General features: G+C 45.7%; 3 protein-coding genes and 1 long non-coding RNA gene across 4 annotated transcripts in view; 1 reads left to right on the top strand and 3 right to left on the bottom strand.

Moving 5' to 3' along the window:
* The window catches only part of HOXA3 (homeobox A3), a 48,883-nt gene that overhangs the window by 9,412 nt on the left and 11,853 nt on the right, over positions 1 to 27,618 (bottom strand). The window contains exons 2-4 of the mRNA XM_078151017.1: positions 26,090 to 26,193; positions 11,768 to 11,943; positions 7,078 to 7,159 (exon numbers count right to left, since the gene is read on the bottom strand). The gene's annotated coding sequence lies outside the window, so the exon portion shown is untranslated. The remainder of the gene's footprint in view (positions 1 to 7,077; positions 7,160 to 11,767; positions 11,944 to 26,089; positions 26,194 to 27,618) is intronic.
* Positions 13,493 to 15,871, bottom strand: HOXA4 (homeobox A4). The gene is given in 4 exon segments (XM_078151035.1): positions 13,493 to 14,623; positions 15,110 to 15,359; positions 15,362 to 15,484; positions 15,487 to 15,871. Coding segments are annotated over 4 exon segments (981 nt in total). The 5' UTR covers positions 15,754 to 15,871; the 3' UTR covers positions 13,493 to 14,282.
* Positions 16,148 to 17,181, top strand: LOC144456281 (uncharacterized). Its single transcript, XR_013485240.1, has 2 exons — positions 16,148 to 16,257; positions 16,774 to 17,181. It is a non-coding gene; the product is annotated as an uncharacterized LOC144456281 (long non-coding RNA).
* HOXA5 (homeobox A5) overlaps positions 27,109 to 27,618 on the bottom strand; it is a 12,358-nt gene continuing 11,848 nt past the window's right edge. The window contains exon 3 of the transcript XR_013485248.1: positions 27,109 to 27,153. The gene's annotated coding sequence lies outside the window, so the exon portion shown is untranslated. The remainder of the gene's footprint in view (positions 27,154 to 27,618) is intronic.

The following is a 27,618-nucleotide window of genomic DNA, read 5'->3' on the forward strand; positions in this document are numbered from 1 at the left end:
TTTATCGGTTCAGAGATTCTCCCCCCACCCCACCAGTCCCTGGCTCTGCTCTCGATCTCTCAAAGCCAAATTTCTTTCGCGGACGTTTTCTTCCCATTTTCTCTCGATCTTCCTTGTGAATTCAACCAGCTTCCTTTTTTTCTGAGGAACAAGTAGAATGAGGGAACCCCGAGGCTCTAACCTTTCCTTTCGGCCTTGAGACTGAGAAATCTACAACTAATGGGTTTTCGAAGAGAAGAAAATCAAACTCTTCCGAGAAGATTGAGATGCCTTCCAATTTTCTATTCGGGGTTTTATCTGCAAGGGAGAAAAACTCCTAGGAGGGTAATTTCCCGACATAAGCTAGGGAGCTCGAAGCTCTTCCTTTTAGAGGTGTTCGGGATCCGAGGAGGAGAAAGAGAGGAATTTTTGCTGGCAGGAATCGGGTATCAAAATCCCAGCCAAGGCAGGAAAACTCGGGATGAAACCTACATCCCCGTCATTCTTAAGATGGGGGTGATGAGGCCGTGCCTATGGGAAAGGAGATTCCTTTCATCTGCTTTGGCTGAATCTCCTTCCCTTTTCCGGAGAAGCGAATTCTGTAAACTGTTTCTAGCACATTTTGTTCAGTGCGGATGCTCTCTTAGAGGAGATCCGGGAAGCAGAGTCTCACTTGATATCCATTTGACTCGCCAGCACTAAACAGATAATAAAGGACGGCTCTGCAAACCTCCGCTTGCTCTCACTTTCTTCCTAGTGAAACTATATTATTTATGAGTCCTTAACTGGGTCAAAAACGCGCCAGAACTGGGTCATAAATCATAGGAAACGCTGACAAGTAATTGAACTGCAATTAAAGCTTACATTTTATTTTCAAGGGGCGTTTTAGGCCACTTAAAATAGCCGCTGTAAAACATGTTTACCTATGAAATCGGCAATGTAGAGAGAATGAGCTGCCTTTGCTAGATGGGGGGGGGAGAGAGGAGAGAGAGAGAGAGAGAGAGAGAGAGAGAGAGAGAGAGAGAGAGAGAGAGAGAGAGAGAGAGAGAGAGAGAGAAAATACCACTTAATCCGGGAAACTTGATTGGACTTTTTTTTTTAATTGAGGATGGAGTGAAAAATGAAAGAGTTGCTTTTGTTCAGATCTACTTCCAAAGTCCTAAGAGTTCTCCTGACCAACCATCCCTTCCCTGGAGCCAGGGAGTGGTACAGAGACAAGTTTGGCTTCTATATGAGTCCCCAGATTGTTTGTATCCCCCGAAGCAAGCTTATAATCGGAGGTGGAGAAACTACCCAGGAATTTGGGACAAACAGGTTAAGTTCTCAGTAGCATCCTTCCCCGGGGTAGGGAATGTCTGCCAGGGACCTCAGAGCGCCATAAATCTCAGCTCGGCTCTAGTTCCTTGCCACAGCTGGCTTCTGCCTGTCTATCCTAACTTTCCACTACATACTTAGGCTGAGGACCTGGAGTCCCAGACCTAAAGTCTCCCAATTCAGTGTCTTCTGTGACCAAGGAGAACAGGAACCATGTCCTACTGTTCAAGGAGATAGAAGTGGGTTCAGGATCCTTTTCCTTTCCTGAGATCTTTCCAAGCCCAGGTCTCACCCTGTCCTCTACAGTTTTTAGGAGAAACCAAAGTCGGAGGCCCCTGTCCCCTACCTACCTATCCCTTTTTTCTTTTTCTCGCTCTTCAAGCTAAGATTGTCCAATTTCCCATCCCATCTCGGGTGCACAGAACAGAGAGAAGAAAACAATGGAGTCACTCTCCTCGATTTGGACTTCCTCTGTACTGTTTCCAGGAAAGCGTGTGAGCCTATCACCCGAACAGTAAACACAGTAGTGTTTACTTCCACATAAGATGGAAGCCACGCAATGCTTTCAGCCAGTTCCTTCTCCCGGCTCCACCAGCTATTGTAGCCACAGCGAGTCCACTGTATCCAATAAAACAGAGAAGAGGCCCCCTCACTCCCATCCTCCAGTCTCCCACTAGACAAACACATCAACAAAAAACTAACTGTCCAGGCCTTAGCTTCAGGATCTTCCTTCGGACAAGCCCCTGGAAGCAGAACACATTCTAGAAATGATAACACCATGGAAAAGTCAAAGAAGGCTCCTTAGGGGCTGAGGCCAACAGAGCACCTCTCTTCCACCCACCTACACACATACAGACATGCCTGGAAAAGAAACTCTGGCTTCACTGCTCTAGCCGGGGAGTTCGGGACGATTTTCTGAACCAAGACAAAGGGGGAAAGAACACGCACTGCAATCAGGTCCGTATATTCCCTTGAGTCTCTGGGGCTGACCTTTGCCTCAAGCAGCAATAATTTATCGAAGAAGGCAACAATCAACGGAAATACCTTAAAACCAAATCCATCCTACTGCCGAAGCCTCGCGTCGCATCAGCTCGGCAGTAATCTTTCCATGAGCCCTAGAATACTGCAGCCAGCACGGGAAGCTCTCTGAGGAGGAGAAGGGGAAAAAGAAAGGAGGTGTGTGGGGGGGGTTAGGACAGAATCTGGGATCACGTAATCACAGACGAAGCCCGCCTCGGTGTCCGCTCCAAATGCCACAATAATGCGCTGCATTATATGCTCACGTGGTCACGCGTCAACTTAAATCCTTTTATTTGAAATAGTGAATCATTGAAGGCACTAGGTTTTCAAGCAGAACAGTACCCTGGGGTGGGGGAGGGAAAGAGAGAGAGAGAGAGAGAGAGAGAGAGAGAGAGAGAGAGAGAGAGAGAGAGAGAGAGGAAGGAAGGAAGGAAGGAAGAAAGAAAGAAAGAAAGAAAGAAAGAAAGAAAGAAAGAAAGAAAGAAAGAAAGAAAGAAAGAAAGAAAGAAAGAAAGAAAGAAAGAAAGAAAGAAAGAAAGAAAGAAAGAAAGAAAGAAAGAAAGAAAGAGGGAGGGAAGGAAGGAAGGAAGGAAGGAAGGAAGGAAGGAAGGAAGGAAGGAAGGAAGGAAGGAAGGAAGGAAGGAAGACAGCCTTGATCAACAGCAGCTAGGAAGTTCGGAGCGCCAAGCAGTACTCCTACAGGGACAGTCTCACTCCACTCTTCAGCCTCCCCCCCCCATTTCTTTACACACACTCACTCCAACCAGAGTTATGTTTAAAAAAAAAAAAGGATTTGCCCCATTCAGCAGTCCACTCAACTTTTCTAAGAGACCCTGCTCCGCTGGTAAGCAAAGGCCACCCCGCATCTTTTGCAGGGCCAGAGCCTCATCTGGTCCTTGCTCCAATAATAAATCAAAACGCTGATCTCTTGCTTTCGATAAAGAAATTCCTTAATGAGTCACTTGATTGCCAGACCGGCGTCCCCACAGGCTCCACTATACCGCTATTGTGTGGAACTTGCTCCACACCCACGCGGTACAACCCGCAGCCCGGGTGCCTGAAAGGGCCTGTAATTTACCTGACAAAGGCAGACGAGGCTCCTGAAAGCTGAGACGTTTTGAGTTGTGGGAGTCCAGGCTCTGAAGGATGTGCCTGACTCCGGTGCGGTGGATCTGAATTTTTCAAACTCTGTAGGGACCATCCCCGTTCAACCTGGGCTTACGCATTTCCTATGCACAGGCTGAGTGCTACACGAAATTATAGGTTTCTAACGATGAAAAATGCAAAGGGGGGCGGGGAGGGAATGATCTAATTGTCCAAGATGAAAAAAAAAACAACCAACCTTCACTTGTGTCCCTTGAGTTAACCTAGAAAACAAGCTGGTGCCTTATCCGCATGAATATCCAAAGGGCTTCCCTTAAGACTGTTTAGTCCTTTCCAACGTCCATAACGCTTTATCCAACAACAGAGAAAATGAACTAAAATAACTGAGGTTCCCATAGCCAAATGACGTCCATACAAGGCTCTAAGCCTTCCAGACCCCGTCCTTCCAGTCTAGTGACACTTGGGTCCCTACTGCTCTAACTCTAACACTCAGTGACCTGGGTTTAACTAGGAAAATATCATCAATGCCCTTCTTAACCCTTTCTCCTTTACCTTTGGGGAAACAGCTAGTAAGTCCTGGGACTCCATTTTTGTACTCTTTTGCCCACCTTCCTTCTTTTGCCTTCCTATCTGTAAACAGGACCCAATTTTAGTGACTAGACTCCATATTATTTCTCTTTTCTTCCCAAGGGGAATAGAAGGGAACTGAATCTATACAGCTGTAATTATGGCATAACCAGCCTGGTAAACAAGTCATCTGGACATTCAGAGAGAAGAGTCTTACCCTGAAGCCTACCCCTACCTTTAGTGAAAGTGAGTGTGCTCAGCTAGTAACCTCCTTTTCTTGCCTAAGCCCTTCTGTGCCTCCATGGGATATTCTGATTTAACTAGACTGACTCAGTCCAGCTGCAGGAGTGAACTGAAAGTGAAAATGATCACAGCTGGGATTTAAGGTTGATGAAAGAAAGAAAGAAAGAAAGAAAGAAAGAAAGAAAGAAAGAAAGAAAGAAAGAAAGAAAGAAAGAAAGAAAGAAAGAAAGAAAGAAAGAAAGAAGAAAGAAGAAGAAAGAAAGAAAGAAAGACTTCACTCCACTCCCAGGAAAGATAGTGAAACCCTCATGTCTCCACTCCACATTCTCCCAAATCCTGAGGGCTTGCCAAGCTCTCAAAATGGAATATGAGCCTGGAAAGAGTACTGAGCCTTAATAAAACAAAACAAAAAGTGTTCTCCACTACTCTGTATCCCAAAGGGGGGAAGGAGAGGGGGTGCTTTCAGACCTTAGAATCCCAAGCAAACAGAAACTCCAACAATCATAAATCACCATCCTAAGTCAGAGGTACATCTTCAGCTAAATGCCCTAACGCTAATGAAAGGGGCTGCGTTTCCCAACTCAGGTCCCCAGAAGGTCCTCATTTCTGTTAACCACTAAGTTAATACCCAAACTTCTGTTTAACAATTAACATCTTGGAGTGGAGTGGGGCCAGTTTGTAAGAACTAGAAGGGGATGTGTAAGGACTTTCAAGGAAGTAGAACTTGAAGAGGAAATGGTTTCCCTAAGGGTAGACTTTAGCAAAAAGGCTAGTGCTCTCACTACTTCCCAGTGGCCTTGGCTTCAGATGCAAGGAAAATCCAAGTGAAGTTAGCAATCTCTTTTCGCTGGGTGCTACAACTCATTTCCTAGTAAAGGACTATGATGATGCATCACACTGAATTCTAATGGGAGAGAAGAGAGAAAAGATTTCAACCTTGTCCCCTTCCATTCCACTGCACTACCCCTGGGGCAGAGTGCACAGGGGGAAAGGCTTTTCTGCCCTCCTCAAATTTATATTCCATCCTTCCACAATAACTAACCCCCCACTCCCCAACTTCAACATTTTCCTAGAACTAAACTCTATTGGCTTATTGGAACTGGAGTGAGTGAGGAATACTTAAGTATGGTCCAGGCAAATGAAATAACAACAACAAAATAGAGCTGCTTTGTAAAGGGCAGGGAATTAATAAGAGAGGACTTTGGTTAATATTTGGAAAGCTATCAGAAGATTTTCACATTCAAATACGATGATTTGATTTCCCAATTCTCTGTCTGTCTGTCTGTCTCTCTCTCTCTCTCTGTGTGTCTCTGTCTGTCTCTCTCTGTCTCTGTCTCTCACTCTGTATCTCTGTCTCTTCCTCTCCCCTCCCTCTCCTCTCTCTGTCTGTCTGCTTGTCTCTCTCCCTAAGCCCCAGGTAAAGAAGTCTCTCCTGTTCTCCTTAGAGGGGGGAGAGAACCACCATTATTTATTAGGGCTGGTTTTGCAAGCACATCTGCAATGCATTTGGACTCTAAATTTTCTGGGTGCTGAAGGGTACAGTAGATTCCTGAAGCTGTTTCCTGATACAATGAGAACATTACAATGGGAAGGCTGCTGGTAACAGATACACTAAGTACATTTTGGTGCAGGCACACCACACAGAGTAGCTGATAAAAGTGACATTTAGGTAGCCTACCGAGCTTCACTTTTTACCTGACACAAATCAAACTTAGAATACAATCATATCATCACAGAGACTGACTCATCATGAATTGCAAAGAAGTCACAAACTGATGGGGGGGGAAATTAGAGAAGATTTAGGCCTGGAAAATACACAGATGAGCTGACTTTTCTGAAACTCCCTGTTTGTGCCTAGTTTAAAAGGAGCAATCCTCCAAAGAACAAAGAAATCATTTCGTGTTCAGCAGCAGCTCCATGCAAAGAGAGGGTTCTGAGGGCTACCCCAGTCATCCAATAGACACCCCCCATAGGCCCTTAATTTATGACCCTTTTACAAGGTAATAAACCACACTAATTGCCTTCCTGCATCCCAAACAACTTCTGCAAGAACTTGAAAGGATTCCAGAGAGTTTTCCCCTTCCCTTAAATATGAAAAGAAAATCCTAAAAGCAATGAAAACCACTGCATTGTCTTAGCCAATGCGACTTTCTGTCTACTCCAGGCAAAAAACAGAGATCACATATACACAGCTGAAAAATCCTAGACATATATGCCGGTGAGTACACTTATCTCTGAGTCTAAGAAGGAAAAAAAAAACCTGGGAAAAGGCAGGAGCATTGAGGCCAGTTTCCTTAAAACTGAATCATGGCTCTGATTTTTTCCAACCCCTAACCTCCCTTCTAAGGGTCTGCAAAAAAGCATCCCAGAAAGCAGTCCACCCCCCTCCACCTCCAACACCACCCATTTCCAGCACCACCACCTCCCCCAAAAAAGCCCCAGTTGTTTTCATTGTCCTCACTGGTTGGAAATCCTTATAGTCCAAGTGGAGGTCTGTTTGAAGCTAGTTGGAAGAAGGAAACCGACAAGGCGCTAGCTAACCACACCACACCATACCACGCCATTCATTCCCAAGATTTTTAGCCACCCCATAATCTAAATGCCCCTCTAGATACAGCTCCTATTCCTAGACATTCTTTCTCTGTCTAGACCCAGCATTCGCTGGAAATGAGCGCTGAATACAAGCTGACCAGAAAATTCCAACTGGGTTAAAAATTGATCAGAACTCCTCCCTTCCCCTCTCAAGCAGGAGGGGGGAAACGATGCTTCCTCCCCCCCCCATCATGGAAAGGCCATGCCAACCCCATTTCAGGACACACCACGGAAGTTAGGCATGTGGACCCCTCTTACCTCTTCAGATTTGAGTCATATCATGGAATGGCTTCCTGCCCCAAGCGCTCAGTCAGTCATCTTTTCCGGTGCCCAGGCAGTTCTGCAGACAAACAGACAGCAGTGGGTCAATCGTGGCTGGGAGGAAAGAGGAGAGTCGGGGGAATGAGAGATGTGCAGTGCAAGATCTTCCTTCAGTACATGATGAGCTCACAAACACAAAGTCACCAGAGTTTCTTCCCCGATCCACTTTGATCACCCGAAAGGATCTAGCCTACATATCTGATCATTTAATTCTTTTTAAAAATTAAATAAAAATATTTCCTAGCTCCACACCCATTCTCCTCTTTTTTTTTCTTTCTTTCTTGGGGGCAGGGTTGGAATGGGAAAGGGCAAGAAAAATGGGCATAGAAAAGAGAATTCTCTGCTCTCAGCCAGTCTGGGCTATGCCCTCTTCTCTCCCCCCTAAATTCTGAGATATGAAAGTATGCTTTATTTTCTTTTGTTAACAAAGGCTAGCCTTGGGGTTTTCTTTGGGGGTGGGGAGAGTTTGAGCAAGTAGACACTCGAAACCTCCCTGGTCGTTGGAGAAGTTTCAGACTGGGGCTCCAGTCTACAAGCCGGGCACAGCATTGTGAGCCGGAGTTTTTGTCTTCTGTTTTATTCAAACCCGGCCTTCTTCATCTCTATGCCAAACGTTATTGTGGCCTGACAAGAGGGCCCAGCTGTGCTGGACCTTTCAGAGTTTAGAAGAACTTCTGCTGGAAACTGGGAAACCCGAAGCGGCCACTTGGAAAAATAGTATTGCAAGACGCCAATGAGGGAGCTATTTGGATCCATCTCTCTGCTTGCAGAGCAAACCAGATGCATGCATTATTTGCAACGAAGCTGCACCCCTGAATTTCTGCCTGGCCCGCAAAGGGCAATGTTGTTATCATGCAACTTTGATGGGGGGCAAGAAGGGGGAAAGGAGTGGTGGGATCTTCCAGCTCATGCCTTGGAAAGCTCTGAAGTCCGTCTTGAGAGTACTTCTCGGGAAGAAACTTTCATTGTGTGGCTTCAGAGTTCCAACGTTCCTCTTTTTTTCCAGCTTTCAGTGCGTCCCTCATCCCCACCCCACCTCAGCCCGAGGAGAATGTGTCCGGCGCTCCCACTGGCTGCTGGCTGCTCAGCAATATTGAAATGTGAAAGTTGCCTTCCCAAGGCGTTTAGTCTGCTCAGTAAGTGGATGGAGCCAGCATTCGACTTGTGCCTTGCTATCGTCCCCCCACCCCGCCTTACCCCTCTTCTCCACTCGCTTCTCCCTATTTCCAAAGCAGCCTCCTGCTTCCCTCCCTATCCACTCTTGGATCTCTTTTGACCTGTAATCAATACTCGGTTACAAATGGCAATATACTGTATTGGCAGTCTTTTCCTCCTCCTTTAAATATGCCATTTGCATCTTGGAAAGCCACTTCTGCCTACTTATGTAGCCACACGCACCACTCATTGTCTAACGCTTCCACTCAGGACTTTCAACACAACTTCTCTCAAAAAGGAACTGCTAAGTCGCCATTTGTCATGCCATTTATGAGACGGATGACCAAGATAATGATTATTATTATGATTATTGCTGTTACTTTGTTACCCAAGGAAGCTCAATGCACACCGTGGGTGCCCCAGCTTGGTACAAGCATAAATCGTGCCCGTTAAAGAATGAATCTGGAAGAAATTCGCCCCTTACAATGGCCGTTCTCGTTCTCTCTCTCTCTCTCTCTCTCTCTCTCTCTCTCTTCTCTCTCCTCTCTTCTCTCTCTCTCTCTCTCTCTCTCTCTCTGTCTCTCTCTCCTCCCCCCCTCTCCTCTTCTCTCCTCCCCTTGACCCAAGCCCTCGGATTTAGGAATTGGCTTTATTTTTTGGCCCTGCTCCTGTGGGCTGTGATTTATTAGCTCCAGGAAAACAGGACAAAGCTTTGCTTCTGCTCTGTGGCAGCCAGTGGTCCACAGAGTAAATCAGAACATTACCAAAAGTAATGAGCCCATTCCAATATAAAAGGGAGAATGTGACCAGCACGAGACACCCAAAGCCAAAGAACTGATCCTGCCCCCCACCCCCACTCCCATCCACCCATGATCTGCTACTTCCTCATCTGATCCACTGGAAAATATCCTCAGAATGGTCAAATGAGAACGAAGCCAGCTTCATCCCTCCATACTCACCGGCGGAATCCCTATTGCCCCCTCTTAAAGAGTTTAAAGTCTTTCCAGATAAATCTGAGTGTGAATTTAAAATATATATTTGGAAATCTGTCATCTAGGAAGTTTCACTTCTGAGAGTATCATTCCTAGTGAGTGAGATACCGACGACCACAGATCCATTCTTGCCTGTCTGCTTTAATTATTTAATGAGTCACGTGACACTCCAAAGCTTACCATTTCAATATCACCCCCAGAACACAGGCAACACCTTTCTCTGTGAGCACAGGGCTTTCATTTTTGCTTTCTTAGGCAGCCCCCCAATATCTGGGACTTAGAGCAACTTTCCCCCGGTCTGTCTTGAGTGAGCAATCAGCTATAATCAGAGAGCTGCCTTCTTAGGTGCAGTCTGAGTCCTTTGAATCCTGATGGAGATTCTGGGTAAGAAGCTGCTGCCTTAACAGTTCAGGCTCCTTAGGTTGCCTCCTATATATGATCTCCATCCAGGAACCTTTGGGTCCAGAGTGCCCAGAATGGTCACATTATGTTGTTACTTGGCTTAGCTGCCTTGGTGCCTGTAAAGAACAATTCTCCAGGACCTGACCATTTTGAATGTAGATTTCTGTACAAATAGGCCAGACATATACATACACATGCTGACATACTTGTGTGCTGGCAGACAAAGGACACGTGTGTAGAGAGGTGTGCTTCTATAGACACATCACACCTATACAGAGAGATGCAGAAGTCAGTAGTGACTTCTTTTCAGGCTGTTATTAATGCCAATAAAATGGGGGCAGGGGTAAAATTAGCCATTAATTTGAAGGCTGGACATGAGCTGAGTTTATTGTTATGTGGCTCTCCAGCTGTAGAGTGACTCTTGCCTCACCCTCTTTTTCTCTTAGTTGCAGAATGAGAGCCATGTCATGCATTTGATACATTTGCTCTGAGCTCCCCATAACATCTTCCAGCCCTATAGAGTATGGCTAGCTGCTGGAATAAGTCTCAAGCCACCATAAAATAATCTGCCTTGTATTCCGAAGGAACAAGAAATCATATATCTCCCCCAATATCCAAGTGCTGGAAGACCAGAAATTTATCAAAATGGCTGGTGTAATTGTTTTTAGAACAATAGTAATTGGGGGGAGGGGATTAGGCCTTCGTGTGTGTGTGTGTGTGTGTGTGTGTGTGTGTGTGTGTGTGTGTGTGTATAGTGTTTTAAATTTTTAAAAAATATCTACCAAAAAGATCATGATGGGATCAGGAAGAGCAAATCCACTGACTCAATAGAGTCCACTCCTTTCCACAGGAAACTTGAGGTCCCTATTTTCTTTATTGATCCTTCAAAGGTTCCTTTATAATTATATTTTAAATTGAATCATATCTGTTTCCTCATTGTAATTACTGGAATGAAATGATACAAGGACTGAAGGGTAAAAAACAGCTCTGAAGTTTCAAGGGGAGGGAGAGTAAGAAGGAAAGGGGGTGAGACAGGCCTGAACTATGAAGGAGGCTTGAGGTAGCAAGAATGAAGAAAACCCCCAGGAGCTCCCCATGTATAAAATTCAGGATGCTATGTACAGGGCTCACTTCACCCACCCCAACTGTAATATATCTAGGTAATCTGCCCATGGAGCTCTATTCTGGGTATTAAGTACTGTACTCTGCCTGTCACAGCTGAATTCCTACTGTAATAAAACACCGGGTATATCATAGATTTCAGCAAAAACTAGGAAAGAGAGCTTGCAAGCTGCCATTTTCCTTCAGGGGGGAGAGTGTTAAGCACTTGCTTCACACTGTGACAATTAAAGTGTCTCCGAACCGATTTAGGTTGATTTCAGATGCTGACAAAAGTTTTAGCTCTGGTGTTCTATGGCTTCCTCTGTGACTAAAGCAGATGAGTGTGTGTGTGTGTGTGTGTGTGTGTGTGTGTGTGTGTGTGTGTACAGACAAAGACAGAGAGACAGAGACAGAACCAGAGCGACACAGAGAGACTCTGAGGATATTTGGAGGGAGAAGAGAGCTCTAGGGTTTACATAGAATACTATCTTTAAAGGTCAAGGGTCCCCTGGGCCAATGGGCTTCTCTAAAAAAAACAATTAATGGGATAGAAAATTTGTCCTTTCAGTGACCTCTTATGGTTGCCCTAGCAAAAGAAGGACAATGCAAAGGCTTAAACCTCAAAGAGAAATTTCCTAAGTTGTTGTAACATTCTGGTTCGAAGGACCAGGTCTACAACGGGCTTGAGAGAAGTGTCGAATATAGATCATTATTCAGGCAATTCGAATTTTTAAAAAGTCCTCGTTGAACTTAATTATCCAGGCATTTCAGCTCAAAGTCCTTATCTTTAAAAATAGTCTCAACACTCCACCTCATTTTCAGGGTGTAGTTAGATATTCCACCAAAGAGTCCCCCAAAACACACCACACCACACACACACACACACACACACACACACACACACACACACACACACCCCAGATAATTTCTAGCCACCTCCCAGCCTCAGAACACAAAAGGTAAATATGACCATTTACCTTATATGATGATAATCTGCCATATGAGACTTTGCAGCCAGCACTTCGTTTCCACCGAGAGTCTGCATTTTTTTGGAGACAATCAAGATTTTCCATCTTTATATATGACCACATTTTTTCCGGGGACATCCTTTGCTCCTCCACAGACTTTTCCAGGAGAATGCCTTTCAGAATTGCTGTTGAATTACAAAGAAGTATTTATTGTATGAAGTGATTAATGATTCTCAGCAAAATTGCTATTTTCAGCGTGATTTAATTTCGTTTTACAAGTTGGGGGAGGGGAATAATAAGTTTAAGCCCCAGGTTTAGAGCAACCCAGAGCCTCCTGTTCACATCTTATAAAACACGGTTCACTTCAGGACTTTGGATGACTTCTGAACGTGTTGATTTGTTCCTCCCCAATTTTTAGTGGCAAGACATTTTTTTTAATGGCAGAGAAATGGAATCTGCTCTGAGCAATGGGACTGTTGTCTCATTCTCAGATCTATTTCGTTCATAATTAAAGAGCTGGCAGAATCTGCCTTTAACAAATGGCAGCATGAAAAAGAAACATAGCTTTCCCGCTTACTAGTTAAGTGTTTTAACTACTGATGGGCGAGTGTCTTAAAAATGCCTCTGGTCTAATTCTGAAGAGGTTTTCTACCACCACCACCCCCAGCTTTGCTCAAAATTTTTCATTAAAAGTCTATCACTCATTGAACACGCAATGAATTCTGATACTCTGGTGCTAATGTCCTTTCCCTTTCATATTGCAGAGGGAGTTATTCACTATATCCATGGAACAAGTCTTAGGCATAAGGAAGATGAACCAGGGATTGCTCGCCAGGTTGGATGGTTCGTCCCCACCCACCCCCTTCTTTTTTCTATGTAGTATTCTAATTGTTTCGAACTGCAGGCAGTGAAATGAGGTGAAGCTCCCCAAAATCAAAAGTGGCACCCGGGACTCTCACAATCTTGGTGGCTGACTACTATTGAGATAGCAACCTCTTTATGACATCATCTGCACATTCTTCTGGGCCAAAACTTTTGAGGCACACATACTGGAGAATTTAATCTAACTCTTTTTCAAACCACCCCCTCTTCCTCCAAAAATCATAAATCAGTATTTAGCTCACAGAATCTTTAAAAAGGGCCAGCCTCCCTCCCTCCTCCATCCTGACTATCAAGAAAACCTTTGTATGGCAATAAATATCAAAATGACCACTTACTTTCAAGTGTCGTTATGGTCGTGTGTGGTTAGGCCAGGGCAAAACAGCTGCTGGGAGCCATAAGCCCTTTTCTATACCTAGCCCTATGGCCACAGAAAAGAATTAACCCTATGCCAAAGAACAGGCATGTATACAGCAAGGTTTAACACCCTCCTTTTTCCTTTCAACTTTGCAATCCTTCAGGCTAGCCAGAGAGCAAAGGCTCAGGGTTTCTCTCTCTCTCTCTCTCTCTCTCTCTCTTCTCTCTCTCTCTCTCTCTCTCTCTCTCTCTCTCTCCCTCCCTCCCTCTTTCTCTCTTGTCTGTCTCTGTTTCTCTCTTAGTATGTCTCTTTCTGTCTCTGCTTCTCTGCTGTCTGTCTCTTTCTATCTCTCGATCAAGTCGGAGACTTAGCACAAACGATTTGGGGGACCACCATTACATTAGACAGAAGACCCCCTTCTTTTTTCAAACTAGTTGCTCCTCCCGATTCGAGGAGGTGTCTTCTTCATCAGAAAGTTTAGGAAACACGAGAACCAGTTGTTTTAAGCTTTTAATATCATGGTTTGTTGTTGTTTTACAAGATTTATTCTCAGCACTTGGCTCTATATACAGTTACACCAAAACCCACAATTTACAGTCTCATGTGGATCTAAATGGGCCCCCTCTTGCCAGTTAGAACTGGGCCAGAGAGTAAGACAACAATAAACCTCTAACAATATTTTAAATAAATGAGATAAAGAGAAACTAATATGTCACAAATATCATCAGGGACTATACACCTGGAGACCAGTTAAATAACCTTAGGACATTCCAAATGTCCTCTTCTCTTTTCTGTTCAGTATCAGTTTTTGCAAGCTGCTTGGGAGGGGGGGGGATACAAGATAGGAGGGAGGAGGGGCCTGGTTCTTTTGTTTGCACTAGATGTAGATGGACATTTCCCGAGAACTGCACAACTCAAGTCACCACTGGATGGGACGGTTTATTTTAGCCATTTAAAAAATACAGCATACAAAGGAGTCCTTCTTAGTTAGGTACCGAACTTCCCATCCCAGCTCTGTGAGCATTTCCATAAATAAACAATCCCACTGGTAGGCTGGCCAGCCTGTGCCTGATCTAGTGGTCCAGATCCGGATGACAACCTGTCCTCTGCCACACAGAGATCGTGTCTTCTCTCTTTCTCATCTTCGTTATTTACAAAGCAGTTGAGTGTTGTGTTGGTGTTTATTTTTGGTCCAGGCCGGGGCGGGGGGGGGGGGGAGAGAAAGAGGGGCAGAAGAAGAAAGGAAGAAGCAGAGGGGGAATAAAATCGATCTGGGGATGTGGACGATTAGAGCGTAGAAGAGTTGGGTGCAGAGGCACCTGGCTGGTGACGAGGGTGAAGATTCGGGCCCTGAGTCTGTGCCTTGGAGGGTTGGCTCCCCGAGGCCGGGGCCGAGGAGCGCATCTTGGTGTTGGGCAGTTTGTGGTCCTTCTTCCACTTCATCCTCCGGTTTTGGAACCAGATCTTGACCTGGCGCTCGGAGAGGCAGAGCGTGTGAGCGATCTCGATGCGACGCCGCCGGGTCAGGTAACGGTTAAAATGAAACTCCTTCTCCAGCTCCAAGACCTGCTGCCTGGTGTAGGCGGTTCGGGAGCGTTTGGGTTCCCCTCCATTGTAATTGGGGTTGACTGAACGTGCAGGGCCCAGGAGAAGGCGGAGGAGGAAGAAGAGGAGAAGGAGGAAGAGGAAGAACAGAAGGGGGGGAAGCAATTGGACAAGATCATTATATAATAACCTGACACCAAGTTCATGTAAGAATACATACGGCAAAGAAAATGTTTCACAGGCTATTGACAACGGAAAACAAGCGAGAGCCATAAAAAATGGTGCTGGGCATTGGGGCTGAAGAAAAGCTTCAAAGACACATGGCCCAGAGCCGCTGCCAGGGCAATTCAATTTATGGGGGCTATAATTACTGCCCTAACAGTTTGGCGTCTCGTAAATCTCCCGATAAAGGGACCCCGGATACAAAAGGTTTCTCACGTTTTGATTAGATGGCACACACACACAGTGAACCCCCCCTCCGCTGCCAGGGCAGCAGGTCCCCCCTCCTGCCCTAGGCTCCCCCAGGCCCTCGCTCCCCCCGCCCTCGCTGCGGTCCAGGCGTCGCTCACCGGTGCTGACATGGATCTTTTTCATCCAGGGGTACACGACGGGCTCCTTGCCGCCCTTGAGGCCGCACAGGCTCTTGTCCGCCAGGAGCAGGGGGCACCCTGGGGGGCTTCCCGCGGCGGCTGGGGCAGCCTCGCTGCGGCGGGAGAGCGCCGGGGGAGGTGGGGGCGGAGGGGGCGCGGGGTGCGGCTGCGGCTGAGGGGGCTGCAGGACGTGACCGGTCACAAGCAGGCTCTGTCCGGCGGGGGCGGCGGGAGCGGCGGGGGAGGGACGGCCGCGGGACCCCGGGCAGGGGGCGGCGGGGGCGGGGGCTGCTCGTGCCGAGGCCGGCCCGGGCTGGCGCGGCCGTAGCCATACGGGTAGCGGGCGGCGGCGGCGGCGGCGGGGGTGCGGGGTAGAGGGCGGTGGGGGGCGCGGGCGCCGGGTACCCCGACTCCGGCCCGGGCCGCGGCGGGCGGTAGTAGCCCGGGGGCGAGCGGCCGGCCCCCGGGGGCGGCTGCAGGTGCGGGGACGGCGGGGGCTGCGGGGGCTGCGGGGCCGGGGGGTAGCCTCCCCCGTCGGGGCCGCCGGGCGCCCCGAACTCCTCGCAGGGCGGGAACTTGGGCTCGATGTAGTTGGAGTTTATCAAAAACGAGCTCATGGTCATTAATTTGTGAAGTGCAAAAATACTAATTTTTCTCGCGTTGTCGTTTTTCTGGGCTCTCCGAGGCCCCTCCCCCTCCTGCCTCGCTCCCCATCCTCCCTCGGCCCCCCTCCTCCTCCCCTTTCCTCTCTTCTCCCTCCCCAGTCCCCCAAATGCCTCTCCTCCCCCTTCCCGCACCCTCCCCCTGCCCCTGCCCCTCCCCTTGCGCGGCTGCTGAGGACAAAGTTCGGGCCCCGTCCCCTCCCCCAACCCTCTCCCTCCGCACCTTCGCCCCCCCCCGCCCTCCCTGCACGTGACCCGCTGCTGGCCAATGGAGGCGCGGCGCGCGCGGGCCCCGGATCAGGAAACTCGGGGTTGGATGATGGATGCCCGTGTCTTAAGCTTGGGGGAGGGAGAGGAGGCGGGGGAGGGTGGGCGGTCAGCAGGCGTCCTCGCCCCGCGCGATTCTGTGGAGGAAGGGAGAGGAATGGATGCGTCCTCGGTCTGGAGGTGGGGGGCCGCGACCAGGTCAGAGCGCTCTGCCTCGTCCTGTCCCCCGCCCCCCAAAACCGGTCCCTTTCCCTCAGCCCCCAAGTCATCGCGCCCCTCCCCCAGCCAACGTCCCCTGCTGCCCCCGGCCCCCATGCACAGACGTCCTACCTCCCCTCTTCCTCCCCAAGCAGTTTCTCACGCCCTCTCCCCCCCATAAGCAGAGTTCCCTCACCCCTTCCCCACCACGCGAGTCCAACCTTTCTTTCCCATCCAGTCCCTAGCCCCTCGCCCCTCCTCACACAAAGGTCCTCCTCACCCACCACACCCACACACACCGAGGTCCTCGAGCCCTTCCCCTGTCCACAGAGGAGCGGGTCGCCACCCCCTCCCCTTTTAGGTTCCTCACAGCCCTTTATCCTTCCATACACGTGGGTGTCCCTTACTGTCCTCCCCCAGGTCCTGGTGTCCCTTTCCCCCACATGGGTCCTAGCACCTGAAGTCTCACCTGGGCCTCTGACCCCATCTCCCTGAGTCATCTTTGTCCTTCCCTAGGCATGAGATGGAGCCAGAGGGAGCCTAGGCTGAGAGAGGAGGGGAATCTGGGGCTGGGGCTGGAGAATGACCTCAGCCCACTGAGGACAGGGCTTCCTGTGTGTGACTGTGTCTGTGTGGGTTTGGGCAGCGAATGGAAGAAACAGGAGGGATCCCTCCACTGGAGGCCCGCGTGGAAGAACAGCGGACAGCCCCCATCCCTGAAAATCACTGCCTTCCCTTCTGAAAGCCGGGAGGACAAGGCAGGCGGGCTGGACTCTTATCTGCAGGTCAGGCTAAGAATTGACGTGTGCCTTAAGCAGGGTACGGGATCGGGGGGGAGAGGCTGAAGCCTGCCACAGGGTAATTGAAATTTGATGGTTAAACTAATTACCGCACTATTAACAAATAAATTACTTATTAATTCCACCCAGTGTTGATCTTGGAAGTAAATAGTAAAGCTGCATTTATCCATGTGTTTGTGTTTACTTTCTCTTTCCTTCTCTGGGTCAGGCATACACCTTGCTTTCTCTTCCTCTCCTCCCTCCTCTCTTCTCCTCTCTTCTCTTCTCTCCTCTCCTCTCCTCTCCTCTCCTCTCCTCTCCTCTCCTCTCCTCCTTCCTCCTCTCCCCTTCTCTCCTCTCACTTTCCCTTCCTTTCTTTCTTCTCCCCTCCTCTTCTCTCCTTTCCTCTCCCTCCTCCTCTCTACATTTCATCTCCCCTCTCCCTTCCTCTTCTCCTCCTCCTCTCTTCACCTGCCTGCCTAACCATCCAGGCAGACCATTCGATCCCCCCCAGAAATCGAGAACAAACGGTCATCTACAAAGACAGGATTTTCCGGAAGGGATACCTTAATTGGGTTTCTCAAAGAAAAGCTGCCTCCCCGCCTGGGTTGCCAAGGTAGACAGAGAAAGTTATAGCCTAAAGCCCAGCGACACTTCAGAAGGAATGTCATTTCTCTGTCCATTTATATCAGTTACGCACATGAGTTACCGAATGTTGAAATAAATCCATTTGACGGATAGTCGTTTAATGCTTAGCCACATAAAATCTATTATATCCAACTAGTCTATAAACTAATTTAGGAAAAGAGGCTAAAGAAAGAGATCTTTTTGGCTTTCTCTCTAGGATCTCCCAGATCTTTAAAAAAAAAAAAAGAGGTTTTGAAGCTATTTTCTACTTCGGGCTTTGAGTAGGCAACCAGGAAAAGCACAGAGAAATAAACAAGAATACAGCCTTGCTTGCACCGGGCTCATGGACCATTTAAAATAAAACCCAAGGGAATTAATCACTCACGTGTATACATATACACACGTGTATGTATATATGTATAAATGTATAAAATAACACCTAATCAAATATTTACAGAGTTCCCCACAAGCTCTCAAAAAAGCCGGTCTGTGTCCTTGGTGATGGCCTCTAGCAGTGAAAGGCAGGCAACCCGGTAAACAGAATCGCAGAGTCCATCCTCCAGAAATACACCACGAAATCTCGCATCTTTCCTCTTGTCATCAACCCTGCCTTCTTAGGCCTTTTCTATGTCTGTTTACTATGATTTACCGGTATTAAAACGCAAATTTCGTGTTGTTTAACTGCAGAGCTTTCTACGATGTTGCTATTTTTAGAGGTTAAAAAGAAAGCAGAGCTGTTTTGTGTCTAGTCGGCCTAAACTGGCGAGCTGAAGTCTGTTATTCACGTGGCTCTGTTACTTGGTGGAGATGGGTTTCTTCGGGATCTCCTAAGGCCTGTAACTTGTCTTAGTGGTTTGCTATCATAAACAAAAACTCGGCCAAGACCACCAAGTGTTATCTCAGACACCGACATTTTGACATTTTAAAGCGAGATTTATGGCTGCAATAAACAACCTCGGTACCTCTTCTGATCCGACCAGAACCTCCCTTTGCAAAACAGAGCATCATTCAACCAAATTAAATCACAGAGATCTATATTCTAAAAATTAAAACACCTTTTATCCCAAGAAATGTGATACCATAGCAAACCTGGGAAGACGCTAACCCAACTAATAAAACAACCAAAAATTTACCAGCCGTATCTCTCCTGAGAAGAGAATGGAATTCAATGCAATGAAGCAGAAATGGAGAGGTCTAATCTTCATATACCAACTGGATCCAATTCCAGTAGTGAAAAGGGATTTTCCCCTTCTTTGTAAATCATGTAAGCACATCTGCTCATTCCATATGCTCAGATAAAATATATGTACAACAAAAGATTTCTTTAAATCCCATTAAGTAAAATAACTTTTCACTGAATCTAAACACCGTAAATGGGGGGGGGAGTTAGGAAGGGGGGAGTGAAAGAGAGAGAAAGGGAAGAAAGGAAAGAAGCAGCAAGGAAGGAAACAGGCAGAGGAAGAGAGGGGAAATAGGCAGAGGATGGAGAGAGGGAGGGAAAGGAGAACTGCATTTTTAATCTAGTTTGAATCTGATTTGAATCATTTTGAATATATTTGGATCAGCCTTTCCTCCTGAATACAACCCTGTCCCAACTTTCAAAGTGACCGAAAAGTGACACCGTGTGCATTTTGTTTCTTATTAATCTCACACATTGACAGTCTTTGTTAAATAACAAGGCGCGCCCTTCACTAGCCGACATTTTCATATTTGTTAGACGCGCTGACCTGAAGTTCACCTCGGCCTTGGACTTAGCTGTTCTCAAAGGTCTATACAGTGTCTTTTAGATAGCTGGGTGCTTTGCCCAGGTCACTCCTTCGGAGGGAAAACCAAGGCGGGGTGGGGGGGATCACAGGGAAGTGTAAACGTTATGGAATGGACCGACTGTATTTGTCCTTTGTTCCTTTGGAACCAAGATCCCTCTTCCAGTCCCCCCCCCCGACTCTGTTTAGTACTGGATACTGGTTAAGGAGCCCATGGAGCTTTCGGGTGCCAAAACCAGGGAGTGACATTTTGAGATTGGTTATTCACACCATCCTAAAACACAGAAAATCCCATCCGGTATACAGTTTTAAATATCGAAGCCTTCAGTAGAGATCTATCTAGGGCTATTTGTTTTTCCAGTGCTTTAAAAAAAACCCGAAAAACAGACATGGCAAATGTAACTTACATTAGTATTTAAATGAATTTTGGCTATCTAAACGATCTATCTGCCTGCCGCCTTAAAGGAGGGAACTTTCAGAATAAAGAATATTTAATCTAAATTTTATAATTGCTTTTAGTTTCTCATTTAAAGAATACCTATAATATGTTGATAATTATTGAAGAAATCTTTTTTTTTAAGGCTTGCCACAAACTTTTGACCTAAAACATAATGAAAACGTGCTCTTGAAGACACATAATTTTGGGGGGATGAGAGGAAGAGAGTAGATTTACATTTTCTTCCTAGCATTAACCTAGATATGGTCATGGAAAAGTGGAAAGCTGATGCACAGCTTGGGTGTGAGTAAGCCTGTCTTTTCTCCCATCTAGCAGTTACACACGTAACCACAAATTCAGGCGCCAGAATGACACAGAGCTCAGGGGAGAGTGTTGAATTTCTCCATGAGGAAAGGCCCCACTAGTGAAACATTTCCTTTGCTCCCCCAAACATCCACAGGGAGCATGGCTAGCTCAGGAAAGTAAGCCACCTCAGTGGTTACAGTGACTTTCTTGAGTGAACCTTCACAAACATGCAGGATAATCAGATCCCACGCTGCAACTTGAGCAAGATAAAGATTTCGTATTTGCTTTTTTCTGTTATCCTCAAGTGAGCACCTAAAGGTCAACTTAGAGACACTTTTCCTCCTAAAAGAGAACCCCAGACTGAGTGTCCAGTGGCATTTAAACAGGATTTTCTTTCTAGCTTTCCAAATGCAGCTAAGGAACATGAATGAAATTCCTTTGCTTTTTTTATGTCCTCATTGTATTCTTGTTCCCCTTCTCTTCTTTCCCTAGTCTTCCACTGTCCCTCCCTACCCCTCTCCTCTTCCAAATATATATATTTAAATTTTCCCGGAAATCATAACTATCATATTTTTCTTTTAAGTGATGTTTCACTGTGATTCCTGGTCTCCTGCTCCAAATGGCACATTTTCTATAGTTGTAAAGAGTGGAGATTGCCTTACATTCAAAGGCAATCAATAACTTTATAGTAGGGACCTAGAAGTGGAAATCTTAACACAACAGAGGGTCTTTTCATCAAGTCTGGAAAACCCAGAACTTTAAGGGACATTTCTTTCCTAAGGGATCGGGGGAGGGGGGCCGCTTATCTGTTTTCCACAACTTAGTCCTCTTTCCAGATGAAGAGTCTGAATTGAAGGACAGCTTTTTTTTTTAATGAAAATATTGTAATCTAAAAGAATTCTGGGCTTTCTCTCCCTTCCCCAAGTGAGGAAATCAAAGTCACTCTCTAAAAATTATCTTCTCTGTCCCCTTTTCCTGTCTTCTGAAACCACTGAGGGGAAGGGGGAGAGTTGGAGGCAAGCATTCGGTGCCTACTCTCCTTTCAAAGATAAAATAAAATCAGACCTCCAGGAGTTGGGTGCATTTTGGTCCGCGACAAAGCCCCGGGGCAGGCGAGCCTTCCTTCAAGGCTGGCAGGCGATTTGGAGAGGACGCTTATTTACCTGCTCCCTCCGAGGCACACAGAGTCCCTCAGAATGTGGCCCGATAATTCAAGATGAAACATAGCGCGTATTCCTCTCGAAAAGAGGAATTTTCTATTCTTTCCTCAGTAATTGAGGTCATTCAAGCACCAGGGTTCACCTGGAGTCCATACCGTGATACACGCGAAACTCGACGCTATATTTTATCTTTTGTGTTGATAGCCTGCATCTCGGCTGTAACATTGACATCAAACTCTGTCTGGGCAGATGACGAAGAGTGGTGCACAATGTAAACTTTTGACCCTCAACTTTTTGACCCGCAGTTGTAACGACCTAACCACAAAGATATACAAAAGCGATGCCTCTTATTTCTTTGAGGACCGAGAGGGAGCCCTGTTTGTTTTTAAAAGTTCTGCTGTTCCCCCCTCTTCTGAAAGTAAATTTGGGGAAAGAGAGAAAACTTACACACACACACACACACACACACACACACACACACAAACATACACACATACATACATACATATATATTCTCTTTCATTATTGTATTTGCTGTCAAATCCGTTTCCCAACTCTTTCGTCAACGCTGAGACGAACTAGATTAACTCCAAGGCACTAGTGATTCCATTTGCAAGGGAAATATTGGGTAAGTTGGGGGAACACTGAAAAAAGCGAAAAGAGAGAAATGATGGGGGGAAAGTGGTGGCCCGGACTTCCATTCGTCATTTTTCCTTTATTTAAAAATAAAGACACAACAAACCTAATTGTTTGGGAAAGCTTGCCTAGGCAAAGGAGTTGACTGTGAACTTGGTCTGAAGCGAGCTCTGCTGGTGATTCCTAGGGTGTGCAGATTTATCTTTTCTGCATTTACTTAACCCGGCAGTGAACTTCGCTGGCTGTCATTTGTTTGGCGATGACAGACTTCACCTCAAGCAAGGACTGTTTCACAAAATCGCAATAATTACCCAATAACCTTCATAACAAATATTATTATTGAAAAGACCGTTAAGGGAAGAAGAGGAAAAGGCAGAGAGGGAGAAAGGTGGACTCCTGGTGTAAAACCCCAAAAGGGGGACCCTGCTCCCCATCTTTGTGGCTTTCAATGGGGTGTTCTGTAGATCCACCATCTAGAGGCATGTCAGAAGAGAATGAACAAGAGTCTGCTCTGGGAGGCCTTTCCTGGGTGACTAGAGAAAGCTCCATTGTTGACCAAGAGGAAATCTCCTGTAGATGGTCTATATTGTCCTCTTCATGAAAGGGCAAACCAGGGATTACCTATAGCTTAGGCATGAAAGACTAAGGCCCACTCAAGCTGAAAGGTTTATTTTCCTCTTTAACACTCTATAATCCACAGTGTGATATATTCCTGCATTACTAATTATTTGGAAATGGTACTAGTTTGAACTGCACCAGTAGAAACTGCTTTTTCTGATAGGAAATACTACACTGTCTTCTCTGAAAGAATACCCACCATGAGGCATGGGAAAAGAAGGAAAAAAGTCAGAATCTTGGTGTGCTGTTTTGAAATGAGCCCATGGAAAACTTAACAACCTATAAGTAAGTGTGACCAGAAGCTTCCTATAATATGTTTATAGTTCAGTGGATACTGTCATTCCTCCTATTGTTAAAGAATTTGGGTCCTGGAAATTTAGGTTGTTTTCTCCTTCTACAGGGTGAGATCCATCAATGCCCTTCTGCCGAAGGGTTAGGTTAAATATAAAGACAATGAGCATGAGGGCTTTTAAAAGTAAGTTACCTCTCATGAAATGATCCAAATGAGGAGGGATCAAGAAAAAATTACTCATTGGTAAAATGACCAGACAACTGGATCATCCTCTGTTCTTTACTCTGAGCCATTTAAATGGAAGACAGGAGCAGAGACAGACAGAGAGATGGGGAGAGGAAGAGAGAGAGAGACAGAGACAGAGAAAGAGACAGAGAGATAGAGACAGACACAGAGAGACAGAGAGAGACAGAGACAGAGACAGAGAGACAGAGAAAGAGACAGACACAGAGAGACAGAGAGAGACAGAGAGTTCCCCGAAAATAATCTGAAAACGATACTGATTGAATTTAGAATTTTTTAAAGTCATATAACTTTGTTGATCTAGGTGTCCACCAAAGAGACCATCTTCACCTCTAATTCCATTTAAAGACTGCTGCTACCCAGAGAAGACAGTAACATTTGTAACCAATCTTTCAGAGAAATCGGATGAGCTGTTGGTTAGTTCGTAGAAACAGATCTCAGGCTAAGTCCTGTTTGTCAGTCAGTTTTCCTCAACCCTAAATGCACACAACTTTCTAGATAACTAGCTATTCATAGGTGTCTCTACACACTTCCTGTGATTAGGCCACTAGAATATGGCAAGGTCCCTCCACTTCCCTTTCTGTTTGTTATTTCTGCCACCAAGAAATCATTCAACTAGATTAATCGAAGGACACTAAAATGAATCCTTGGGTTAATGTTTTCTAAAAATGAAGGCGGAAGTTTGGGTAACAAAACAAAGAACTAAGATTTTATACACACACACACACACACACACACCCTTTATTAAGAAAAAAGGGAAGGACATTCCAAACAGAATCTCCATTTCTCAGGTTGTAGAGACATTTGAATTTCGATGATCAGGTTAGAGGGTCACACAATATAACATCCATGATTCGGGTTTTCCCCAACCAACAAAAGGAACTGGTCAGGACCAAACAGATTCAGGATTTTCCTAGAAACTTTGCTTTTCTTTAATTTTTGTTCCCTAAGCCTCTGATTCTGTGGGCAGCTGCTGAATCGATGTTGACTGTCAAAACATAAACTCCATACAATAAAGTTTGGCATAGTTTTCAAACCCCCTGAATCCCGAGTCCCCTTCAGAAGAACTGAAAATGCCCTCTCAAGTTATTGCTTGTAGGAAGCTATCCTGATCCTAAGTGAGGAGAGCATTAAGAAAGACAATATTTGCTTTTTTTTTTTTGCTTAATTCCAGAGACCAGCTGGAGAAGTCAGGCTGAACTCCACTGTGCCTTTGGAAGGGACTTTGGGGTTATTTGCTAACTCTGTTGCTCCCAGAATATAGTCAAGCACATTACCTCGGGATGAGGCCACATTCGAATAAAGTTCATGAGGTTTTGCCCTGGAAAATATAGCGAGCTAGAGAGGGAGGCTAGTGAATGTAGGTGGAGGATGGGATCAAATAGAAAAGTACAATCCTTTTTCCACTAAAGGATAAGCCACTGGTGCCATTTTGGAAATGGTTGTTTTCAAAATCATAGATTATGCAAATTGTCCATGATCAAACAGAGTGAGTGGCTAACAAAAGAAAGGCGGAAATCTCCTACTGACAAACGACTCATTTCTTCCCTAAATTCCCCTTTATGGAGTGTCAGGAAAAACAAACCTAAGAGCCCTGAAAGACTTTTAAGTTAGACATTGAAGATTGCATTATTTCCCCGAAAACTCCAGATCCAAGGTTTTAATGGGTGGAGTTATGGGAGGTGGGAGGGAGAGGTGCTATTTTTTCTAATTGCTAACTAGATAGACAGTTCTATCACCTTTTTAGAGCAAAAAGCACTGAAATAGTAATTCTAAAAAGAGAGGAGAAAGAGAAATGAAAAGAGAAAGAGAAAGAGAGGAAGGAAGGGGAAGGAGAAGAAAAAGAAAAGAAAGAAAGGTTCTTTTACCCTTTTCATTCAGCTCTGGAAATTCAAAGACCAGAGTGAAATCCGGCCATAAAGTTTATTGCTGAGTAATCACAGGCTGGTGAGAATAGCCCCACTGAAATAAGAAGAATGTAGAGGCAAACAGGCAGTTGAGGCCTAGCTCCCCCAGTTGGGGGTTGGGGGTTGAGGGAGAGGAAAGGATAAGATCTCAAAGGCCAGAACTCTTGGCGTCTATATTTCCAGGGATGCTCTATTGTCTTGTCTATAACATGATTTCCAGTCTCTACAATCCAAGTCTGTTGAGTGGCCCTGTAGTGGTGAAAAGTGCCTTTTAAATTGCCTCCTAGCCAGTATCTTGGTCCAGAATATTACAGAAACTGGTAGGGTAAGGACCCTTTGGATTCAGACCCTGCCAAAAATGGGAAGAATATTTCAATAGTCTCCCCCATACACACAAACACATTCCAGTCAGACAAAAAAGCAGTAACCAGATGGCTTGGGAAGTCAGCACTGCCCTTCCCAACCCTTCATACTGGAGCAGAGTACCCTGGCCCAGACTCCTTTCCAAGCTTGCAGCCTGAACCCTCCTGGTTCAGAACCCTTAGGATCCAGGCTGTCAGTCCCTACTCACCCACCATCAGCAGGGCTCAGAGAAGATTTAGCCAGATGCAGGACAAGGGCTTCCTGAGAGTCTGCTTTTCAGATCCCCCCCTCTCACACACACACATACACACACTATACACATATGCACATTCTCACACACACAAAAATCATCTTTTTGCAAACTGGAGAGACCAGACTCAGAGAGCAGCGGAAGTCATTAACATCTGCGGTAGTCCACGTAATTAAAGTTAGGCCTCAAAATCAATCTCTGCCAAAGTCACTTATCATGGTTTACTTGGATGGGACTGGTAAAAATTTCATAGCTTGCTGTTAGCACTTCTTGTTTGGGAAGGAAAGCAAGTTTGCAGGCAGATTCATAGTCTGGGTGAATTGTCCTCCTACTCTTTTGAATTCAGGGGCAACCCTTAGGATTATTGAGCCAGAGAGACAGAGACAGAGGAACTGAAAGAGAGTTAGTTCACTGTACAAATAAACTGTAAGGGACTCACGAATCAAACTTACCTTAACTTGCTAGGAGCCATTTTTCAGAGACTTTTGAGAATTCGTGGTTTGGGCACTTCTGCCCCTAAAATTGACCATTTGAATGACCAGGTGCCACATGTAGCCTGCAAAAGAGTCCAATGAAGTCCAGAGTCAGTGAGATTATATGTTATGTGGTATATAATGTTGGATGTCAACTCCCCAAAACCATAAAACTTACTTTAATGGCACCACGTGACTTTCTATAGCCAGTGAGCCTATCTGTCTGTGCTATGGATGATTTTACGATCTAATTCATAGACAAAACCCTATTCATTTGGCACCCAAATGTCATATAGCCGGAACTGGGGCTTATAAAGTTTACTGTTTTATAACTTTTAAAGGAAGCCATCAATGTAAGCACTCAGTAAATGTGCAAATCTTTAGTTGCTCTTCGAAGCTCGGAAGAGTTAACCAATCGAGCTAGGATGGGGGTAAGTAACATTACATTTGTAGCAAATTAATTGTAGCAAAAGGAGTCCTATCTGTTAAGTGTAAAGTGGGGGAAGGTGGTGATAGGATCTGGCTATGGCTAAGAGGGTTTGAGCTTGGGATCCTGGAAATACCAGTATCTCCAGCTAGTTGAAACCACAAAAGCAGTTTAAGAATGAAGTAGAGATGTTGTGAAGCCGAGTTGGGCATTTTAACAAAGGACATGATTTCTTTCTTTTTTTTTCTTTCCTATCTTTCTTTCCCCCTTTTCTTTTCTTTTTCAAAAGTAGCAAACATTTGGATAAATGAAAGGCAGGCTGTGTGACAGGGGCTTCTTCCCTGCAATTTCTACCTCTCATTCAGAAGATACTCAGTGGAAAGTTTCAGTGTCAGAGAGCTCACTGGCGGGTACACTCTAGCTATCTCCTTTGCACCAGCGGGCCCTAGCTGGCCAGGTATTCCGCTGACCCTGGGGCTCACTGCAGACCCTGAGTCTCAGAGTCTGGGGAGGGGGAGAGGTAAAGAGGAAGGACAAGCTCACCATTTGGTACAAACCAGCTCACGAGAACTTACAATAGAAAGTTTATTTTTTGTTTCCAGTCAGGTTTTTTTTCCTTTAAAAACAAATACAAAAAAAAAGAGCTTATCACAGTTTGCTTTAAACAGCCAGACTTGGACTATATTTTTAACTTTGTTCACAAAAACAGACACCACTGAAGCTGCGCGTATAAGAAGCCACTTTTTTAGGAGTTCGTGCAAAGAGTTGTACAAAGGCACAGCAAAACAGACACTGCTTCGAGTCACACTTGCCGTCACAGATTCACTATTCACTACACGTTGATAAGAAGTTAAGTTGTATCTCATCAAGTCACCTCTACAACAGCATTAGTTAGTTACACAGGGAGTATAGGTAGTTAGAATAAAAATATTTTTAACAGCTTGGAGCTATTCAGACAGGGACACTTCCACGCACATGCACAGTTAGAGAGACGATCGAGTGCAACACACGACATTGGCACTAAACAAGGTGGCGGGGGGGGGGGAGAGTCTCTTTTTTTTTGTTTTGTTGGTTTTCTCTT

This window comes from Phascolarctos cinereus, unplaced genomic scaffold (assembly GCF_003287225.1).
Source record: "Phascolarctos cinereus isolate Bilbo 61053 unplaced genomic scaffold, phaCin_HiC Scaffold_1;HRSCAF=81, whole genome shotgun sequence".
NCBI lineage: Eukaryota > Metazoa > Chordata > Mammalia > Diprotodontia > Phascolarctidae > Phascolarctos > Phascolarctos cinereus.